Source organism: Pholis gunnellus (assembly GCF_910591455.1).
Source record: "Pholis gunnellus genome assembly, chromosome: 7".
Taxonomy (NCBI): Eukaryota; Metazoa; Chordata; class Actinopteri; order Perciformes; family Pholidae; genus Pholis; species Pholis gunnellus.
In genome coordinates, this window is record NC_136533.1 from 17388043 (window position 1) to 17408464 (window position 20422).

At 42.6% G+C, this 20422-nt stretch overlaps 1 protein-coding gene across 1 annotated transcript in view; it reads right to left on the reverse strand.

Annotated features, from left to right (window-relative positions):
- The window catches only part of b4galnt4a (beta-1,4-N-acetyl-galactosaminyl transferase 4a), a 125397-nt gene that overhangs the window by 6631 nt on the left and 98344 nt on the right, over window positions 1-20422 (reverse strand). The window contains exons 8-11 of the mRNA XM_079162459.1: window positions 13703-13781; window positions 4000-4066; window positions 984-1148; window positions 571-680 (exon numbers count right to left, since the gene is read on the reverse strand). Of these exons, the coding sequence (XP_079018585.1) occupies window positions 571-680; window positions 984-1148; window positions 4000-4066; window positions 13703-13781 (421 nt within the window). The remainder of the gene's footprint in view (window positions 1-570; window positions 681-983; window positions 1149-3999; window positions 4067-13702; window positions 13782-20422) is intronic.

Genomic DNA, 20422 nt, shown 5'->3' on the forward strand with positions numbered 1-20422 from the left:
ACTGCCTCCCTCGTGCTTCCTCAATGTGTTCTGATACAACAGGAGAGATGCAGTTGTGATGACCAAACCAGCATAGACCTAGCTTCGCTGCTCTTTTCTTCTCTAGCCAGTTGATCTGAATATTATGCAAGGGCATACTTTTAAGCAAGTTAAAATGATACTGTCATGATATTCATAGTAATTCGGGTGAGCACATAGGTCTAATTTTAGTAAGAACTCACTCTCTCACACAGGCCGACTAAGCAATTTGACGTTGAAATTACGTTTAATAGATATATATTCTACTTTAATAACCTTAATTCAAACAAAACGTATAAGTCTAGTCTTAGCCTTCGTCATGATACGAGTACACAGAATCTGTGTCTATGACGAAAAATAATCACTTATACTGTGAATGTGTTAGTGCGCAGTGCTTGCGTCAAATATTTACAGGTTTTTATGCATTTTTAAAACATGTAATGACGTTCTTAAAATATGGTCTAAAATTCTGTCTATATCAGAGTGAAAGCAAAGAAGCAATGTTGAAAATGGCTGCAGGTCTTTTTCTGACCCAGGGGGAAGGTGACTTACAAATTGCAGACCCTGGTATCTGGCGATGGGAAAATCTTTGACAACATATGTTGGCGAGTAGAGACACGCCGGTAGAACATTTTCCAGTCGGGAGGGGCTGATCATAGGAGCTGAGGAGGAGAAAGAGAGCTACATATTTGAGATCTGGCACAAACAAATGTGTATATGGAATTCTGCTTTCGACCAACTTAAGAGTCAGAACGCTGGGAGATGATCAAGGCAACGACAAAACGAGGAGGAAAACACACAAAAAGAGGAACACAGCCAGCCAGACGAAATGACAAGAGTCTGAATACAGCTGAACTGACAGCCAGAGAGACTGTGAGGCAGACAGTCAATCAGTCAGATAGAGAAAAATGACAGGCCAGAAAATCAGAATGAGGACAGCCTGAAACGATGACTGTTAGATTTACTGCTGTAGAAGGTGTCCCTGGGGTCCGGCTTCAGCATATCCGCTCCGTGCTGCGTGATGCTGCCTCCCTGCAGACTCTGGGGCTGAGACTCCACCGGGAGACGGATGTGACTGGCCAAGGTCTGGGGGATGTGGTCCACACTGTTCATCTTCAGATTGGACTCGTCTGAAAAATACAGAGACGGAGAGTGAGGCAGAGATGATGATGTAGTATAGGGAAAGGGGAAGATCATTATGTCGCTGTTTTTATGTGAATGTTTGATTTAATGCTGGGCAAATTTTACGTGAGCTGTTAGAAGGATAATATCGCAATCATCATAAATCTTTACCGACCATGAAAAGGTGAAGAACAGGGAGAAAAAAAAGACAAGGATGAAGCAGAGAGGAAGGAAGCAAAGGGAGAAGAGGAAGAGAGCAGAAGCTGAGGATGAAGTGAGAGGATCAGAAAAAAAGTTGGAAGAAAACAAATACAGAGCAGAGTCATAATTATACCAATCGATAGCAGAAGAGGAGGGGAGAGCATCTGTGATTAATGGCATGTCAGGAGCAGGGCCTGATGGGAGAAATGCTTTGTAATTAACGTGGTGGTCAGCATCATTTTTAGGGTGGAGTTTGCACGTTCTGTGTGTGTCTCTCTGTGCACACGCTACACTGAGAAAGCCTCTTTTGTTTCTTCCAACAATAAGACATCTGCTGATCTCATACCTGGTTTACATTACACACATGAGCCTTGCCAACAATAACTAATTATCTACGTTACTGAAATCCTCACAAGAAGCAAACAAACAAGGAAAACAACAGAACTCTCCTCTTTCTTTTGATTAATTTCTATCATGTTGCACAGATGTAGTTGGGTTGTGATAAAAATAAAATACAGCACTATTTCTGTATGGCATAGATATTGAGACCTCATCCGCATGGTAATGAAGAGCAAATATGGAAACCATTTAGAGTTTTGTGCCTATTTGAATTTCCTGGGCTGCGTAGTAAATCCGTATGTGTGTGTGTGATGGTGTAAATTCATTAAAAGCTGATGTGGAGTATTTGGAGCTGCACTGAATAATTATTTAATGACATGCAGGATTTCATTTGCAAAAATTCAATAACACACTCAAACTGTTTTTGATCAGCAGGGTTTTTTTGTTTATGAAGACGGATGTTGAGAAACCCATTCAGATGAGATACTACATTCTGGAAATATTCAATTAAAAGATAAGTTCTTACATGGGTAGTAAAACAAAAGCACTCTTCAGTACCAGTTTGGCACAATTGTTTCTGGTTTTCCAAAAACATGAGCAGAAAAAGGTCAGTTCAGGATTACTAAATGTGTATGGGTGTGCAGCATTTGACCAATCGGACACCGGTTGCTGAACCACCCTCAGCTCTATGAAAGACACTGATGAGAATGAGGCTCACAGTTTGGGCATGAATTGGAAACCGATACGCTTTTATTAAAGCTAGACAACATATTTGTTGATGTTTGTTTGTTCTTGATATATTTGTTGAAATTGTCTTTACATTCCGACAGGAATCAATAAATCAAACGCTCCGACAAAAAGAAAAGATTCGGTATCCGTAGCTGTCGCAGGACTGTAATAAATCTGTCAAATGATTGGCTACTTATTTGTCTATCTACCTGTCTGTCTGTCTGTCTGTCCACCTGTCTGTCTGTCTACCTGTCTGTCTATCTACCTGTCCACCTGTCTGTCTACCTGTCTGTCTGTCTGTCTACCTACCTACACACACTCTGCCCATGCACTCATTGCATGTTACCAGACTCTAGTGCTAGCTTGACTGCTGTGAGTACAAACATTAGACATGTTGGTTGTTTACGTTCATGATCATTTTGGGGGAGTGGCTTCGTAGTGAGGTCTGGAGGGACGGGCTGGCAGTGTTGCAGACTTGGCAACTTTCTCACTAGATTTAGTGACTTTTGGCGCTTGTGCTGCTCGCTACTTGCATTGAAAAAGAATTGGTAACACTAGGCTGTTTTTTTTCGGTTGGATCATTTTTTTTTTTTTAAATCTAGCGTTCTATTGCTAGTTTCTCCAGATTGCCAACCCTAGATTGCTACAACTACTGAACTCACAATGATGTTAGTTGACAGCCAATCAGAGACCTAATTAAACTGGGAAAGCCTACAAAAGCGTTCTCTGTGTCAGACGGGAATGAATATTAAACACTTTCTACAGTGACAAAATGGAGAAACCCGGTAAGAAAAGAGAGCATGAAATGAAGGGAGGAGTAGGGATGGATGGGTGAAGGGAGACAGATGAGGACATGGTATCCAGCAAGTGACCTCATAAACTGTACAAGGCCTCCTTCTTCCCTGTCAGAGCCAGTCATACACAAGAAGGCATACATCCCCGGCAACCTGCAGCTTTGCCCAAAATGACAACTCCACACATCATTCTCTGTGTAGCTGGCATTTCCCCTTGTTAACGAGGCTGAATCCCTGAGACACACTGCTATTCTTGGAGCTATAGAGGCTGGAGTAGAGATCTACTTGGGAGCTTGTGCTCTCATCTCTGCTACGAATGACACCTATGGAGAAAAATAGAGCATCTATTGCATTCTGTATCTTCTCTTTGGCCCCACATAGAGAAGACATGTCATACTCCCAAAGGGACAATCTGCAGCTTCTCCTCTGTGAGAAGAAACTCAATATGATATATGAGTTCAAGCATTTCATCGAGGCTTGCATATGAGTTTGTATAAGGGACAAGAGAGAAGCACATCTTGATTCAAAGAAGGCTGATTCTGTGACATTAAACTACCGATCGATACCAGACAAGACTAATGAATTTTTTTTTTTTTTGTAGCATCATTTCCTGTTTCTATCTGGCAAGCTCTGAGCACAAAAACGACTAGAAATAGAAAACATCATTAAAAAGTCCCATGTGCATCTTAGCTGCAAATAACAAAACACTTCAAAATTCATCATGAAGTTTATGTTATGTTGTGTTAAGACAAGAAGCTTTTCATGCAGTACAACGACATGGCAGAATAGCACTTACCTGTGTAGAGGGAGATGTAGGCGGAGTCTATCACTTCATATTTCAGACCAGGGAGGAACGGACGCCACTGTGTGCGAAAGCAGAGAGGGAGAGGATTAAGTCAGGGTAGAAAACTAAATGTCAACATGTGGAAAGTATAAGGTGAGCGGAATCCATCCATCACTGTTTGCTGGCTAAACTGTGACACTCTCTGTGTTATTGATCTTAGCGGCATCACAGGATCGATCCGATGCTGGATTTCTACATAAACACATTTAGCCAGAGTGAGAAGAGGTAGCAGAAAAAAAAAAGAGTGTGGCACATGAGCAGAGAACAAGAAACGTGAGGCCACTGAAGGAGAAAAAACACAAAAAAACATGAGAAAACAGACAGCGAGCAGAGAGAGAACGAAGCCGTGACAAGGAGGTGTGTGAAGAGGAAGATCTGGTAATGACCTGAAAACAGAGAAAAGCGTGGGGAGAGAGAAGCTACAGTTCTTTTAAATAGATTTCACAATTACCATGTCACTTCTGGTTACCAAGGATATAATGACAGGAGACAGGTCATTTTCCAGCCCTCGGGTTGAGAATACAAATATAAACACCCTCCTTAGGCTCATGCAAATACCTCCACGTGTGCGTGTAACACACACACACACACACACACACACACACACACACTCATCGCTTTAGATTGTCATTCACGTAGCACCAATTGCTACGCGAATGCCCGGCATTTGTTTTGTAAGATTTCTCCAGTATATTGTATGCTACTCCTCCACACCTGACACATGAACACAGAGGCACACACATACCCAAAGGAGTGCACGTATAAAAAGAACAACAAACAAGGACACAGCGCGACATCATGCTGAGCAGCAGCAGGGAGCAGCTCGACAGGCCACCCAAGGCTTCAGCATCGTGTCGTTATTTCAGGGTGATTGTCCTCAAGGTCGAGGCAGACGGCTGTCAAAGCCTGAATCAACAAACAGCAAAAAAAAAAGTGGAGACCACGTGTGAGTTTTAACTTATGAGGGTTATTTTTAAATTTGACTTGCAAAATATTAAATATATATAGGACGTGGTTCTGTTTCCAGCAACAAAATGCAACTCAAAACAAAGCATGCTTTTTTTGGGTAAAATTTTAAATGAGTGAGTGACAGTTGATGCTGTTGACATGCATGTAGGGAGAGGGTCAATCCCAGGGTCGAAACCTGACATCCTAGTGCCGTCACATCAGCCTTAAGAGCACTTGAAATGATGCAAGTGAACCTGTTTGGCCTATTTTAAAGTTTTGTGTGATTTCTTTCCAGTTCATTGTCGAGCCCCATATATTCTCTGATTAATTCCTCCAAGGGAGCTATTGCCCTGGGGTGCCTGTGCATTTTATGTGTACACATACACAAAGCATTTCTCTATGCGTGTGTGTTTGTGTGTACTGGCACAGCTATCTTTTTGAGGGACAATTTGAGTTTCTTTTGGGAAAGTAAGGACATTTTATCCAATCCTCACTTTGGGACAGACCTTCAACAGCCCGTTTGAGGGTTTTAAGGTTGAGGGGAAGGGAATAGGGAATGCTTTATGTCAACGAGTGTCCTCACAAAGATAGAAGTACAAGGTTGTGTGTGGGTGGGTGTGGGTACCCTGTGTGTGCATGTGTGTCCTCTGTGAAATAGTGTTGACAGGGAGCAGCAGCAAGAAGCAGAGGCCTGCTCGCTGGCCCCATAAGTTCAACAGAGAGGAAAGAAAATCAATATCTAAGGGGAAATGATAAAAAGTACCAATCGCAGAACAAAATAGCAACGGACAGCTAGCAGTGTTGCTTTATCACGTTTCGTCATTCCTGGACCACCCAGTGACATATGAGGTTTGGCTATTGTTTTCATTCAGCTGGCCAAAAAGGGTGTTTGCTCCAACTCACAAAGAGTGTGTCTGCTTCGTTGCCCGCTGGAGTAGACGTGCACACGCACCGACAAGTTGTTTCCTTCAATTCATATCGGCTACTCCAAAGCCTAAGGCACTATGAATAGGTAATAACGTAATGAAACTATCTCACCCTTTGCATTATAGGTACAAATCTATTTAGATTTCAGGTCCAATAAGATCAAAAGAAAGTAAACACTTCCATTTAGCGGTCTCACAGTCATGTCCTGGATCTTCTGGGGAATAAATAGAATTAAGTTGAATCGAATCAGACGGCTCAACTCGACAAAAAGGCTCTCCAGACGTTGTCCATGTCAATTTGTTCAGCAGAGGACAGAGAGGTTGGCTGCGTCAGTTTTCTATTTTCTTTCTCAGTGGCTCAATCACAGACACTTGGCTTAAGGCCCAAATTAGTAGAGTGGTAAACAGAGAAAAGTCTGTGGCAGTGTGGACAGCGGAACAAGACAGATGCTAACAAGCCTGAGGGAAAAAGACAGGAAGAGACTGGTACTACACTGTTGTTATTTATATATTATTTATACAAGGTAGGCTGGTAAGCCTACATGGTAATTTAGAGCAGGGCCCCCTTTATAATTACATTGATTGTTTGAGGGCAGGACAGCCTGGAAATTGTAGTTATTAAGGCTACTGCACCACATGAGCCACTTCCCAAATGTTGGAGACTAAGATTGAAGGATATGTGATGAAAGGTGACTCAACATCATTATTCACTTATTCCACAGCTGAAAATAGTTCTCAACGAATGTACTCCTGTAACGTTTGCTAAAAACTACAGAGCCCAGTAGTTTTTATCACTTAGCCTTTGTCAAAATTGAAACAATATATTTGTGACTAAACCCCCAAAAATTTACATTTTTAGTAGGACTGAATGGAGCTGAGAGCCATAGACATGGAAGCTAGTATTTTGAGACAAAATAATGCATTTTTGTTTTTGGCCTTTTCATGAGATTTATTGACAATAACAAAACAGCCTCATCATTCAAACATATATGTGATCTATGATGATAGTCGCAGACAGACATAAATATCATCCAAGCTGTTGAAGTTGAGTTGTGAGACAAAGGATCTTGAGATGTGGGCCAAGGCAAGATCAGGGATAGATGAGGTAAATATTGCTTCAGGAAGGCTTGTTTGTTCTCAAGAGTTGTGGTTTATGATGGAGAAAGAAAGAAGACACAGGACAGTGAGAGACTGAGGAGATGTCTGAAGAGACATTGTTCTGGTAATAGTGAGAACCGTTAATAAGTCTCATAAACGTTCCTTCAACCACCATTCGGTCTGTGATCTCTCATTTTGAGTTTGAATGTTCGGCCGTAGAAACGGTGACTTAATGGAGTCGGACATGTGGCCAACAGAGCAATAATTATTTCGTTTAGTTGTGGTGACAGCTAACAAGCTAGTGACAGCTCATATCAACAACCTGTCAGTGTTTGTCTCTTTGTCTCCCTCGGTTGGGTTTAGGGGAATGTGGCACTTATTATTCTATTGTAGTCCACAGAACCATACTGTACGTGGCAACGACTTGTGTGATGAGCAACCAGTAGCTGTCAGACATGTGTGGAATATGTTCTGTATATGCTCTCATACCTGCTGTCATGGTAACACACATTCTGAATCATTTAAGGAGCACTTCCACGTCACTGGAGTTATGCTTCTTCACTTTCTTACCAAGAGTTACATGAGAAGATCGACTCCACTCTCATCCGTGTACGGCAAATATGAAGCAACCTCCGGCAGCCGGTTAGCTTAGCTTAGCATTGAGACTGGAAACGGGAGGAAACAGCCGGTTCTGTCCAACGGTAATAAAATTCACCACCTCTAAAGCTCACTAATTTACATGTCATGCGCCTACAAAAATGATTTTAAATGGTTTTACATTGGTGTTCCGTGAGGTTACCAGGCAACCAGCGGATGAGTTAATAATAATATGAATGGTATGTGCAATTTGATATGTGTGCTAAATGTTTTGTAATATTGGATTATAAATCTGATATCTCAAACACTGCTTCTTCTGTGACAAACATAGCGTCTAAGCTGTAACTTTAATCGTTCTAAAGAAATGGAAAAAAAGGACTTCTGGCAGCTCGAGCTCACTCTACAACACAACCTACATTCTACTCTGAGAATATGAATGCAGTCCTTCTGGTGCATGTTGACTTGTGCCAGCCAAACAATGTGCAAAAGCAAATATTTTACTAGACACGCTTTTGTTTGATAAAACTGGCTATTCTTCAAATCGTGATACATTTGTTTCTCAAGAATAGGGATGCAACATGTGAGATGACAAGCAATGACAAGAAAAAGCTCCATTTACTGATGGGATGCAAGAAAAGTTATGACAGCGTTGGTAAAGAGAGAAACAAAGTTTGAATTCTAACGCTGGCAGTAATGGAAAGTGTGAAGCGCGGCGCTATGGCGCTGCCCTGTGACGGGAGCCTGAGAGAGCATCAAGGAGAAACTCCTGACAGGCTCTCAGCACATAACTCTCCCAACAGAGCAGAGAAGACACAAACGACTGCGGTCGTTTGATGCTCTGCTGATACGGTTGTAGAACCTTAATGCAATGAGAGTTGACAAGGCTGCAGACAGCGAAGAAGAGCTGGAAAAGCACCTAAGCAAAAACTACAGCATGGAAACAAGGCCATAAAGCTCATGACTGATTATGCTCTTATTCCAATTGACAGCTTAACAGAGCTAAACACTTACATGCCTCTCTATTCCCTGTCACACTGACGCGAAAACAGTGGCTTGTTTTTCCATGTCATATCAAGTCTTGCCTGGGGATGAAGGACCAATATTCAAAGAGAGATGAGGAGGTGGATACAGTGACGGGGTGTTTTATTTTCTATGTTGAATTATACATTAGCCGTAGTCTCTGAGACCAGACATTTCAGAAAGACAAATGAGCCCAATATCCGTAGCAATTACCGGCACGTCGTAGTGCGTGCGTTTACAGCGATGCCCTGCGTGCTCTGAGGGGGAACCAGTTAGTCACACTAACACTCTCACTACATTCAAATCAAGTCAAACTTCCCTGACATGAACACTGTCCTTGCACCCCTCTCTAAATCCCATTTGTTTGCTCTGCAGCCACAGACTTTGGTCAACATATTGCTTACTGGAGACGAGATAACACAGGAATTACACGTAAAAATTGCTTTGACATGACTGCACTAATGCAGCTAATGGCGCACTAAAAAAACACATCAAATGATCAAATACAACGGCAGAATGTAATCTGAGACATTCAACATGACCTGAATACGCTAACACCAGTGTGTGTTTAAGTTGCTTGATAACAATGACGCCAAAAGTGCAATGAACATGACAACTGTGCTCTAGATCCACCGAACATGCAGGGAAAAAAGATTTTGGGGTCATTTCTCACCAGAAATACGACCTACTGAGAAACGGCTACATGCTCATTTAAAACTACTCAAGTCACATTTTCCAAATATTACACTTTCTCATTGATGACATGCAGTGTCTCAGTGGCACAGAGAAGCACTTGGTAAGACATGAAAGTTATTATGAAAAGGACACAATGAGCAAGAGACACTACGAAGCTTCCTTTTTAACGTTAAAAGAAAACCGATACGCCATGTGTGGGACGGTGCTCTTTGGGAAGAGCCTGATCAAATCTGCATGACGACAAGACAAAGCGTTGGAATGAAAGACAGTTAAAGAGACACGAGCATCGGCTCTACTCAAGGCTTTAAATCCACGTAATGTTCACCCAGTGGTTTTTACTGATGGAAATAACATGAATAAGAATGATATTCAGTTATATGATGAGCTCTTCCCATTGAGAATGTATGTCCATGTCTTGCAGTTTTCATCATCCTCATAATGAGAGAGAGCCCGGATGATCACCATGCAATCATTACAGTCGTATTGATTGGCATTGATGTTGCCCTCTAGAGGATACGAGGACAATGAACATTGCAGTAAAAGCATGCCACGTCATTAAAGAACGATTGTTGGCGAGGTTAATGCTGATGTTGCTGCTTTTTTTTGGCCATATCCACTCATATACATGACCTCCAATTTGAAAAGACCAACAAACACAAAAGTAAAAACAACACACACAATATACTTTAACAGCTGGATCCAGGTCACACGGGCCACTACTGATTTATATTGGCAGATATATGGCAGATGCTGAGAGGCCTGTGTGTGCATGGTTGTGCCTAAGTGAATGCACCCATGAGTCTGCGGAGGTCGGGTTAGATGGGTGCATGTGCATACATGGATGTGTGTATTAATCGGCCGGCAGTTTGAGACTTGGTCTGGCAGAAGTGATAAAAACGCCGCCACTAAAATCCTGCATTTAAATCCAACACCCATGCCTCGCCATAAAGTCGCCATTGCTAATTAAAGGCGTGACTTTCTACTCTTGTTTCTCCTTCTCCCTCCACCTCTCAATCACACCGCTTAATGGCCGACACTTCCCTTCATTCTGCCACAAGACTAATAAGCAAGAGACGTTTTCCATTAGGCAAGTGGAAAGGTCGTGTGTGTCACTGACAGAGATCCAGATGACATTTAAGAATCTCACCAAGTCTTAAAAAAACAGTCATCACTCTAAAGAGTTTATTTGAAATGAATTGAAGGAAAGAGCGTAGAGCGTAGTAGTGGAAATATTGAATGTCAGGTTGCAGATTTAGTAACGCGCCTACTCATTCTTACAACTCAACAATCTCCTAATTTATTGGCCCGCTGTTCATACATACAAATGCAGTTGTTTCCATCCCCTTGAGAAAGGCACAGTGTATTCCTAACCTGTCTCTTCCTGTCTCTAATGTTGTTTATGTTCCGCCTTCCTGCAGCCATCCCCTCTAATTCCTTCACACGATGGAAAAGAAAGGGACCAACACAGAGAGAACAAGGGTTCTCTTTCTTATTTTCTTGCCAAAAGGTAACTTCCAGACTGCGCTTGTGTGTTATCTGATATTTACACCCTCTTGTTTCTTCACAACAAGCGCTACTAAACAAATACTTTCCCAGAGGAACAGCCCACCTTTGACCATGCAATCACAGCTCGGTACAGAACACAGGAAAAAGAGCTGTGAATCTGCGCTATCTGCTGTTTAACAAATGAGTGCCTGGGTTTCTGCGGATTTATGTGAGCCCTGGGCTTATGCTGTTGTGGGCTGGTCACGGTAAATCTGCTATTTTTGTCAAGGTGTGAAATGTATTCCGCTGCTAAATCACACACAGGGGACTTACTAAGACAGCGCTGTGTATACACACACATGCACACATTCTCGCACACTATCTTGATTTGCTGCGTGACTTTTATACGCTTCATGAAATCGTTTCTACTAGTACAAACCCACGTTGATGGCCTCATGAGTAGTTCGGGGGGGGGGGGGGGGCAGAGAGATAGCCACATGACCTTGATTCACTGGCAGACATAAACACATGAACACTTTTCTGAATGATTTGAATGAGAAAAACCACGAGGTGCAGAGAACAAGAATACTTCATATATATATATATTTCTGTCTCCTCTCCCTTTTATTAACATCTGTGTCCATTCGGTCTTTGTCCTTAGATCAAGCCAACAATCTGTGACTAAGAGACCAACATCTTTAGTTTCAACGCCATGAATCTTTCCTAATTCCCAGTGCAAAAGACGTTGTGTATTTTTTAGTACGAGTCTGTATTTTTGTGGGTATGTTGCTACATGTATCAGTGAGAAGATACCTGATCAAGTTTAAATAACGTATACATTTTATATCTATTTTAAAACTGCTCCCATCAACATTTTTATATTGACAGTGGGAAAACAGACTCCTGAATATGCTATGTGATAGGGGTCAACTGTAGCGACAAACCCACTGAGAATTATTGCCAACTCTGCAGTTCCCCTCAGAATTACACCATTCACAATACGACGAGCGGCGTAATGCTACTAAAGGAACATGTCTGCTTGCATTTGCCAGATGACATGCTATGTTGTCAGTATCCTGGGGACTGTGTGTCTGTGTCCGCTCGTTACATGCACAGCGCCTTTTTAAAATAAACTTCTGTGTGCACAGGACACATACGGTTTCCCCTCGTACATGTAAACGGTCTCTTTCCAAAGAAAACTTCCAAGGTATAGTTTTTATGTTTACTTAGTCAGTGAAAGGACTTAGATCCTAAAAGATCCTGGTTGGGGTTTTAATAGGAACATCTCTGTTACATGAAACAGTGGTTCCTGTATTTGTTTGACCCATCCAACCTCCCCAGGATCCCCCCCCCCCCCCACCCCCACCCACCCCACTGGCCACCAGATTAACCAGTAGGATTAACCAGTCCAGCAATAGCAGCAATAACAGTAACATAGAGATTTGATTGAATTGTGGCCTTTCCCACCAACTCTGTCTGTTTGTCCTATACAGAGGCTCTCCAAATAAGTCATTTGTTTGCCACTGGGATGTGGCGGTCACAGGCTGTAATGTATTAGTCACACTTGCACATCATCAGCTGAATATTCATAACACAGCCACACCAACGACCCACAGCATCCCACAGCAACAGAATAATACATGGGGAGACCTGCCACCAACAGCACATTTCATACAGCCTGTGTAAAAACCTTGACATGGGTAGTTCTCAGCTGACTGTGCCAGATTCACCATTACCGAGCCAGACTGGAGGCGCAAATATCAATATGGCATGACGGTAAAGTAGATGCATGCCTCCCTCTCTCTCTCTCTCTCACACACGCAGTTCTCCGCCCACATCGCATCGGGTTCACGAGTGATTCTCCTGGACTGAAGGTTTCTTGAGAGGCAAGAAAAACACACACAAAAAAAGAGCACAGTAGTGCTGCAAACTGTGGCCAAGGTTAAGGAGCGGCTGGTGGAAACAAAGACAACAAAAATATGACAAGAGACTTTAGAATATAAAGACCCAGGAAGAAACTAACATGAGCTAATAGGAAGACAGAAATACGGCAGAGGAGAGTAGCCAGGGGCAATCATACATAGTTTGCCAGGGATAAAGATAGACTGAGAAATAAGTAAAAAATCATTAACCATCAGGGTGCAAAAAATGACACTGAAGTTTTGTGAAAGGAGAGAGCAACTCCAGCTCTGCTGATGATGATGGTCACCATGATGGCAATAACCCGGGGCTTGTTAAGAGATTCATTCCACACACACACACACACCAACACACATCAGTGATCTCTTTTTTTCCATCTACCCTCCCACTCAAAGTACACGCTCACACAAGGCGTGTGGGCTCTCGTTTGAAACTTCATCTCAAAATTAAGCACCACTCATCTCTGAGCTTTGCCCGAGGTGCAGAACACCACCACTGAGAGAGAAATGGTGCAGTGGAGAGTCAAAGCGAACGGGAGGGAAAACGGAAAGTTAATAGAAGGAGAACAAAAAGTACAGAACAAAGATACAGACCGAGGAAAAAGCAATGAGAAGTGCAGCGGGAGAGGGAGATGGAGGAGGACAGAAGGAGGTAAGGAAAAGAGTTGCTCCCTTTCGTAGGGGAGGCCAGCGTGACAACAAGGAGGTCATTCATGGCATGCAGTTTTGATCAGATGAGACCATGGAAAAAAAAGGAGGAAAATGCAAAGGAGAGGAGAGGAGATCTTTCCACTTCAAACGCTTCCTTTCCTTCCTTTCATTGCTCTTCCAATGGTCAAAGCTTGGTGGAAGCATTGTCGTATGCTAAGAACAAGCTAGAATGAAATGACTGGGGAGGGAAAAGACGTGTAGACAGCGAGGTAGAGCAGAGAGAGTGAGCTCATGTGATGAGATGGGTCCACTTACCCCGACCTCCACGTGATCCGAGCCCTTGTCATCCTGCTTGTGGAGGATCTCAAAGTAGTATCGTCTGGACGAGATTAGGCTGAGGGGGAGAGAGAGAGCTATTGTTAAATATTTGACGCGGAAGAAAAAAAAAAGGAAGAATCTATCTTCTATAATAAGCCACTGCAGCTCTTTCCACCTTCGGATCTGTTATGTGTGGACCAGAAATACAACTGTGAGCAACTTTGGGTGACTGAAAACTAAAGCTATTACAGGGTTTAATGAGACTGCAGTGAAGTAAGGTAAACAGTTTGACTTTAACAGCACAGAATAGTCATAAAAACATATAGCAACTGGACCTGAGAATAGACAGGTTAATCAGCAGAGAGTATAAATCTGTGCTACAGGCAAGATGGCAAAAGAGACGGCTGTGAGCCAGGATATCATCAGCCTCGGGTCCTGAATAAAACACTCCTTCTGAGACGGTGAGGAAGAAAATCGATGCTCCACATAAATCAACATTTTACACTTACACAAGCGGCAGTATTTTTCTGGATCTCCTGCTTAGACTGAGTAAAGATCTGATTTGAAGTTTTACTGCGCATGTTATTCCCTGCCCTGATGAAACACACACACACACACACACACACACACACACACACACCCAAGCGACAATTTTCTTATCAAAAACACAGCTCGGATAATAGGCCAGCATCTGCTGCTGAATGAGCAACACCAGGGCACTATTCCTCACATCATTAGCGCTACAAACACACACACACATACATATTTGAATACACAGACACATTGTTGGGCAGTGCATAAAATCATGTTTATGCATGTATGCATATATACTACACATCTACAGTGTATAAATGCCCTTTAAAACAGAAAAAGAAAAGCCTTAAATGCATCGAAAAGCTATTCTTTGATGGAAAAATGACATCTTGGAGAGAAAACTATAAACAAGATCACGTTGATTCTGTTTGCCACATCTTGGTTATTTGTAAAACATTTGCTACTCTGAACTTTGGAGTCGTTTGGCGCCTCCATTTTTATGTTGTTTTAATACGATGTGCGATGGCTCTGCTGCTCATTTTCTGTCTTTGTGTCCGTTTCCTGTTCTCTCTCTGTGACGGCCTGGTTTCTCTCTCCTGTCTCCTGTTTGTCTCCTGAAACAAACAAAAGCTCATCTCCTTTGATGAACTCTGTGTTTGGAATTGAAAATAGCCCCACAAAAAACAGGAGATAACATGAAACAAGCAAATAGAGAAACTTTTGCTGCGTGAGGTTATCCTTGTTCTCGAGTAATGTGCACGTTCACAAGTGAAAAAGATTGAATATCTCAGTCTATAAAATGACGAAAGTGACAAACGCCTATTTAACAAGTTCCCAGATTCCAAGGTGACATTTTAAAGTTGCTTGTTTTGCCCAACCAGCAGATGAAAACTCAAAGAAGCCAGAGCCAGCTACTTTTTCTTAGCATTTCCGTTCGATAAATAACAGACTGATTGTTTCAGCACTATCAGACATAAATGCCTGGTCTTTCACGATAAAGATTGGCAAAATACAGTTTAGTAGACTTATTGGCAGTGTGTGTGTGTGTGTGTTTTTGTTCCTGATGTGGTTGACCGAGTTGAAAGGGAAGGACAAAAGCTCAAGGGGGGACGGTTGCGTGTTGCTCTATGCACAAACGCCGCCGTATCATCCGGCTGCCCAGCCAATAAATCATTGCAGGTGCTGGAGAGCAGTGACAGTGTGCTAAGGTCACTCTCATGAATAGGGAACGTCTCTCCGTGCAGCAGCTGAAACGGCACTCAGCGAACCTAAGTGCCTCTTTCAGCTCCTGGCACCCAACATGCCCTTTCTCATAGGATTCAAACATAACGCCATGCAAGACTTTACGCTAAGTCACACTTTAAAAAAAAAGAACAGAAAATAACATGTTATTTTGCATTCACCTCAGGCAAAACACAGTCATCAGAGTCATTAGATTAGATTAGATCAGATGAAACTTTAATGAATACAATGATTATGTGGGGAAATTGAGTAATCATCTTAACCAGAGAACTGAGTGCAGGATTTTGTCTGTAGTGAAATATAAAGTCATTCAAAACATGGGAATATTACTGTCAGAAAAAACACAACTGGTTCTCAAAAAGTTGCATTTATTGGAGAATTGAATCTCGCTGTCTCTTTTCTAGCAAATTCAATTTCAAGCTGGCGTGTCTTTTTCCATCCTGAACTCAAAATGCTATTTTTTGGCGGCCTTAGTTTATCGAGTTCCTGCCCCTGAGCAGACGCCTGTAGATGGGTTTTTAGGGATATTGCTACATTTCCTGACCCTTCATTAGTCTGTTTCAACCCATAATCTGACTCCATCTGGGGGATAATCTAATGTCAGAGCTGAGAGGAGGCAGTCTGCCGCCACAGTGTTTCAGAGTCAGGCTGACACACAACCACACACAGGGAGGACACTTAAAATGAATCACAATTGTCCAGAGATACACAGAAAAATGCATCCTGAACATGTTATCGTCCGTCAACCTTTGGGGGAACTCCTTCTATCCCTTTGCCGCTCTCAGAAACTCAAAAATACACACAACACACCCAAAGCGTCTGAACCTCCGCAGTGATAGCAGCTGCTCAGCCAATAGAAACCTGTTTACCTGTTACAAGATTCCACGATAAGACAATGTGCCCATTCACGCACACAAAAACACACGAAACAGCAGCGGAGCAAGATGGAGACCAACAAAAGGATCATATCACATCATAACACAGCTTAGTGGTGGAGCAGCACCACCACCACCACCACCACCACTCCGTGTTCGTACCATTTATACAGAACGGCAAGGTGGAATAAAGGTGCAAAATTGCCGCCTCGAACAGGCTGTGTGAAAGGGGCTACTGAGAAACAGAGATTGATAAACAGCTGCAGACAGCAGAACATTAAGTCCTATTCACACAGGTATCTATCTTTTGTGTAGCTACATCCTTTGTATACTCTCTTTGTGAATTTAAGTCATTTGTATGCCAAGTCAGAAGCAATTTCATTTTGGGGTGATGTAATTTAGTCTCTCTGTGGAGGTGAGACATTTGTTAATTCCTTGTCTGCAGTTGTCTACTTAAAAGTTATTTCCTTTTTAAACTTTGCGTGATTTGTTAGAATCTGTGTGTGTGTGTTTTTTTTTAATTGGGCATGAATAAAACATTCTCTATCTAAAATGATTAAACTAAACTGAAAAAGTGGAGGTAAAAACAGAGGTGTTGCACGAGTCTACGTGTATGTGGGTGCACTGGTCACACCTGTCTTCCTGTGATGGATGACGAGACGAACTACGGTTGAAAGAGATGAAGAGAACAATGGGAAGGAGGAGCGATAAATAGCAATGAACAGCAGAAACAGAGAGGAAATCAGAAATGCTTTCTGTATCCTAAAAGGAAAATACATTACAATGAATATCACTGAGATGTGATTTCATACAGAAAGCCACGCCTGAAGAGAAACAACATAAAAGACCATGTGAAGGGCAAATGAGAGATGGAAGAGGAAAGAATAGCTATTAGCGTGTGACTCAGAGGATGAGTAGAGGACACAAAACAAGAGTCTAATTGCCTGACTAATTGGAGTCTTTGTTTCCAGCTTCCCTTCATTGGGCTGAACGGATAGAGAAAAGACAAAGGAGCTCGACTGGGCTGGATAACACAAGACGCGACTGTTGGAGCGAAACATTATTCAGAAAGGATCATCCAAAGTATGAAATATTTATTTGGCAAGAACATATAGAGGGTTTTTCTTTTTTTTCCTGCTGAGAAACAAACTTCTTTCACGGGCATCTCAAAGAAAACGGTTCTACTGTGGGTTTGTCTAAAGAGATGTACAAAAGCCTGCCTGCACAACATCCAGAGGACCGACAGACAGATTGAACACACACACACACACACACACCCTCTGTATAACTAACCTGGTTTGGCGCGAGCAGAGCAGAAGTGGAAATGGAAACGGTATACGTTCTGCCCTTGGTAAATACCAGTCCTCTTTCTCTTACTTTCCCTTCATCTCATCTATCTGCCCGCGGGCTACAGCAATTTCCTGATTCTACCTTTCCAGTATCTTCCCCTCTTTTTCCAACTCAATTTCTCATTCACACTATCTTGACTGTCACCCCGTCTCTCTCTCTCTCTCTCTCTCTCTCTCTCTCTCTCTCTCGCCAGATTTCTGCCTCTCCAATACCCACAGGTGGCCCTTTTAAATAAAAGACTGTGCTCGACGAGCGCTCTCCTCTCAACCACATTAATGATACCAGTGTTTAGAGCTGCCCCAAGGAGACGCACAAACTTCACTTTTCTCCCCTCGCGCTCACTCCCCTCTACACTCCATTTCTCATGCATTCCTCTAATCCATCAGAGAGCTATCACGCTGCTCTTCCCTGCAGCCTCAATAAATCCTCTTTCTTCCATCACCCTCCCTTCGCCCCTCCCCCCCCCCCTGCTCTCCTTCATCCCTCGCTCTTTCCCCGTCTCCTTCCTCCTCTCTTCTCCTGTATCTTGTCCGTTGCTTCTATCCGACGCTTCTCTTCTCCGCCGTCTAACGCTTCCAATTCTCCCATATGTAATTATCTAATATAGCGTTGGAGCATTATCTTCCTCAATGCTTTTTCTTCTCTACGCCTCCACTTCGCCACTTTCTCACTTTGATTTCGTATTAACACTCCTTCTCCTCTGCTACTGGCCTGAATGCGTGGATACGTGAAGAAATAAAACAAAAACAAAAAAAATGTGTGTCTAGCAATGCCTTGCTCTCCTGGGGTTTGTGTATTTGTGCCACGCTGAGAAGCATACGCTCTTTTCATCACAGAAAAATGCAATTACAATTGATACATTTACTTAAAACGTCAAACGAATTCATGTCCAGAAGACGTGTAAGAGGTACACAATCATACAGCACGTTAGCAAGTTGGAATGATTTGCCAAGGCCAGCAACATTTTTCTAACGTTAACAAATCCCATTATACGACCAAAACCAACAATAAATTGATCGTATCATACTACTAAAGTATAATCTGTGTATCCAAAGCCTGATGAAGCCGAAAACACACATCAATAAGCCACACTGCTGCAATGGCTGGAATGTTCCTTCATTGCGATAAACACGGGAACTGTAGGTTATTTCAGGCCAATCCAACACACAGCGGTGCTATAAACACTCACAAGTGTAAATAAACTCTAGATTTATATTGGAGAATGCTCAAAATCACAGTTCCCAGTTGTTTAAAGCCATGACTGGGCCTTTTTAAAAAAACCTATAGGTCTGTGACCAACTTTTCTTTAAGATTTATGTCTTCAGTAGTGATGAGAGCGTGTAGCCCCGAGCCCATTCATTACTTTGTTGCAAGACAAGACTGTTTACAGCTGTTTCGAACCGCCACTCCAAGGCAGAGTGAGAAGACGAGATAATTGTTGAAATATGGCGATAAAGTTTCACACGTTCGGACAGTCTTTCCTGGAAGGCATTGATAGTGTTGCACCCGGTTGACAGAATTAGATTAAAAATAAGAGCTTGAGAGAGAAGCGCAAACGCTGCTACTTCCTCACCTATGCACACCTAGAGAAACATAAAGTGGGCATGAATGTTGCATTGTTGGTTTTGGAAAGTTACAGAAATTGACGGATGCAGATTCGGGGGTTCGGACTCGGTTGGACCATTCGACAAGCACTTTGGGTGGAGCTTCCTGACACCTCTAGGCCTTCGATCCTTTTCATGGGGTTTGTTGAAAATGAGCAAAATATAGAATAAGGCTAGCCTTATCTTTTCAACTCCTCTCTAGGTAAGTGTGTGTGCAAACATGTGAGTATGTGCATGTGTCCATGACGTGTCTGCATTTGTGCCCAACTACTGATCCCTTCTTATGGTATCTCGATACTTCCTTGATATTCTCTAAGTCACTTTCCAAACAGCTTAAATATCCATTCGGCAGCTGCTCAGAATATAATTCCTGTGTTTCCTCAGGCTGAGCTGACCCTCCGTCATCATTACTGTCTCTAATCACGTTTGGCCAGAAGCAGCCCTGCGTTACCTCTCGGTGGTACTCACGCATTACTGCCAATCCGATGTCCGCAACAACAGTCTTTCACATCTCAAGAGATGTGCATCAAACCCCTCAAAGACATTCTGACTACACATAAGACACACATGCACACACTCAGACATAGATTTGTGCCTCAGCAGGCTCCCATCACTCATAGAAACAGATGGCAAAGTAAGGGCCTGAGGGAAGAAAGTGGGACAGAGAAGTCTTTGCAGCTTGCTGGCAAACAGCTTCAGTCTAATTCAACTGTTACGGTGTAGCAACCAATTACCTTGAGCGGAGACATGCTGGCATTAAGGTTGGTATTCACACTCAAACACAATCAGGGAGATGTGTGCACACAAAGACAGAAACATACAGAAGTTCACTCACATCTAAACTAATACATACATAAATAGGAAACAGCTGCAACATTCAGCTCGCATCCTCGCTCAATCAGTATTCCTATGATGCCATGAGCACAAGTACTATACTTTCCTCTCTCTAAGTGCTTGAGAGTCCACGCCAGCTAATAGCCAGCAGTGCTTAAATGATTCAATTATAGATACTGAGAGATCCCATAGTGAAATAGCTGGTCATTCTCCACTAGGTTTCCCGCATTGTTGCCGGGAAAAGCAACGGTTAACTCCCGCCTTCCAACTATTATCGG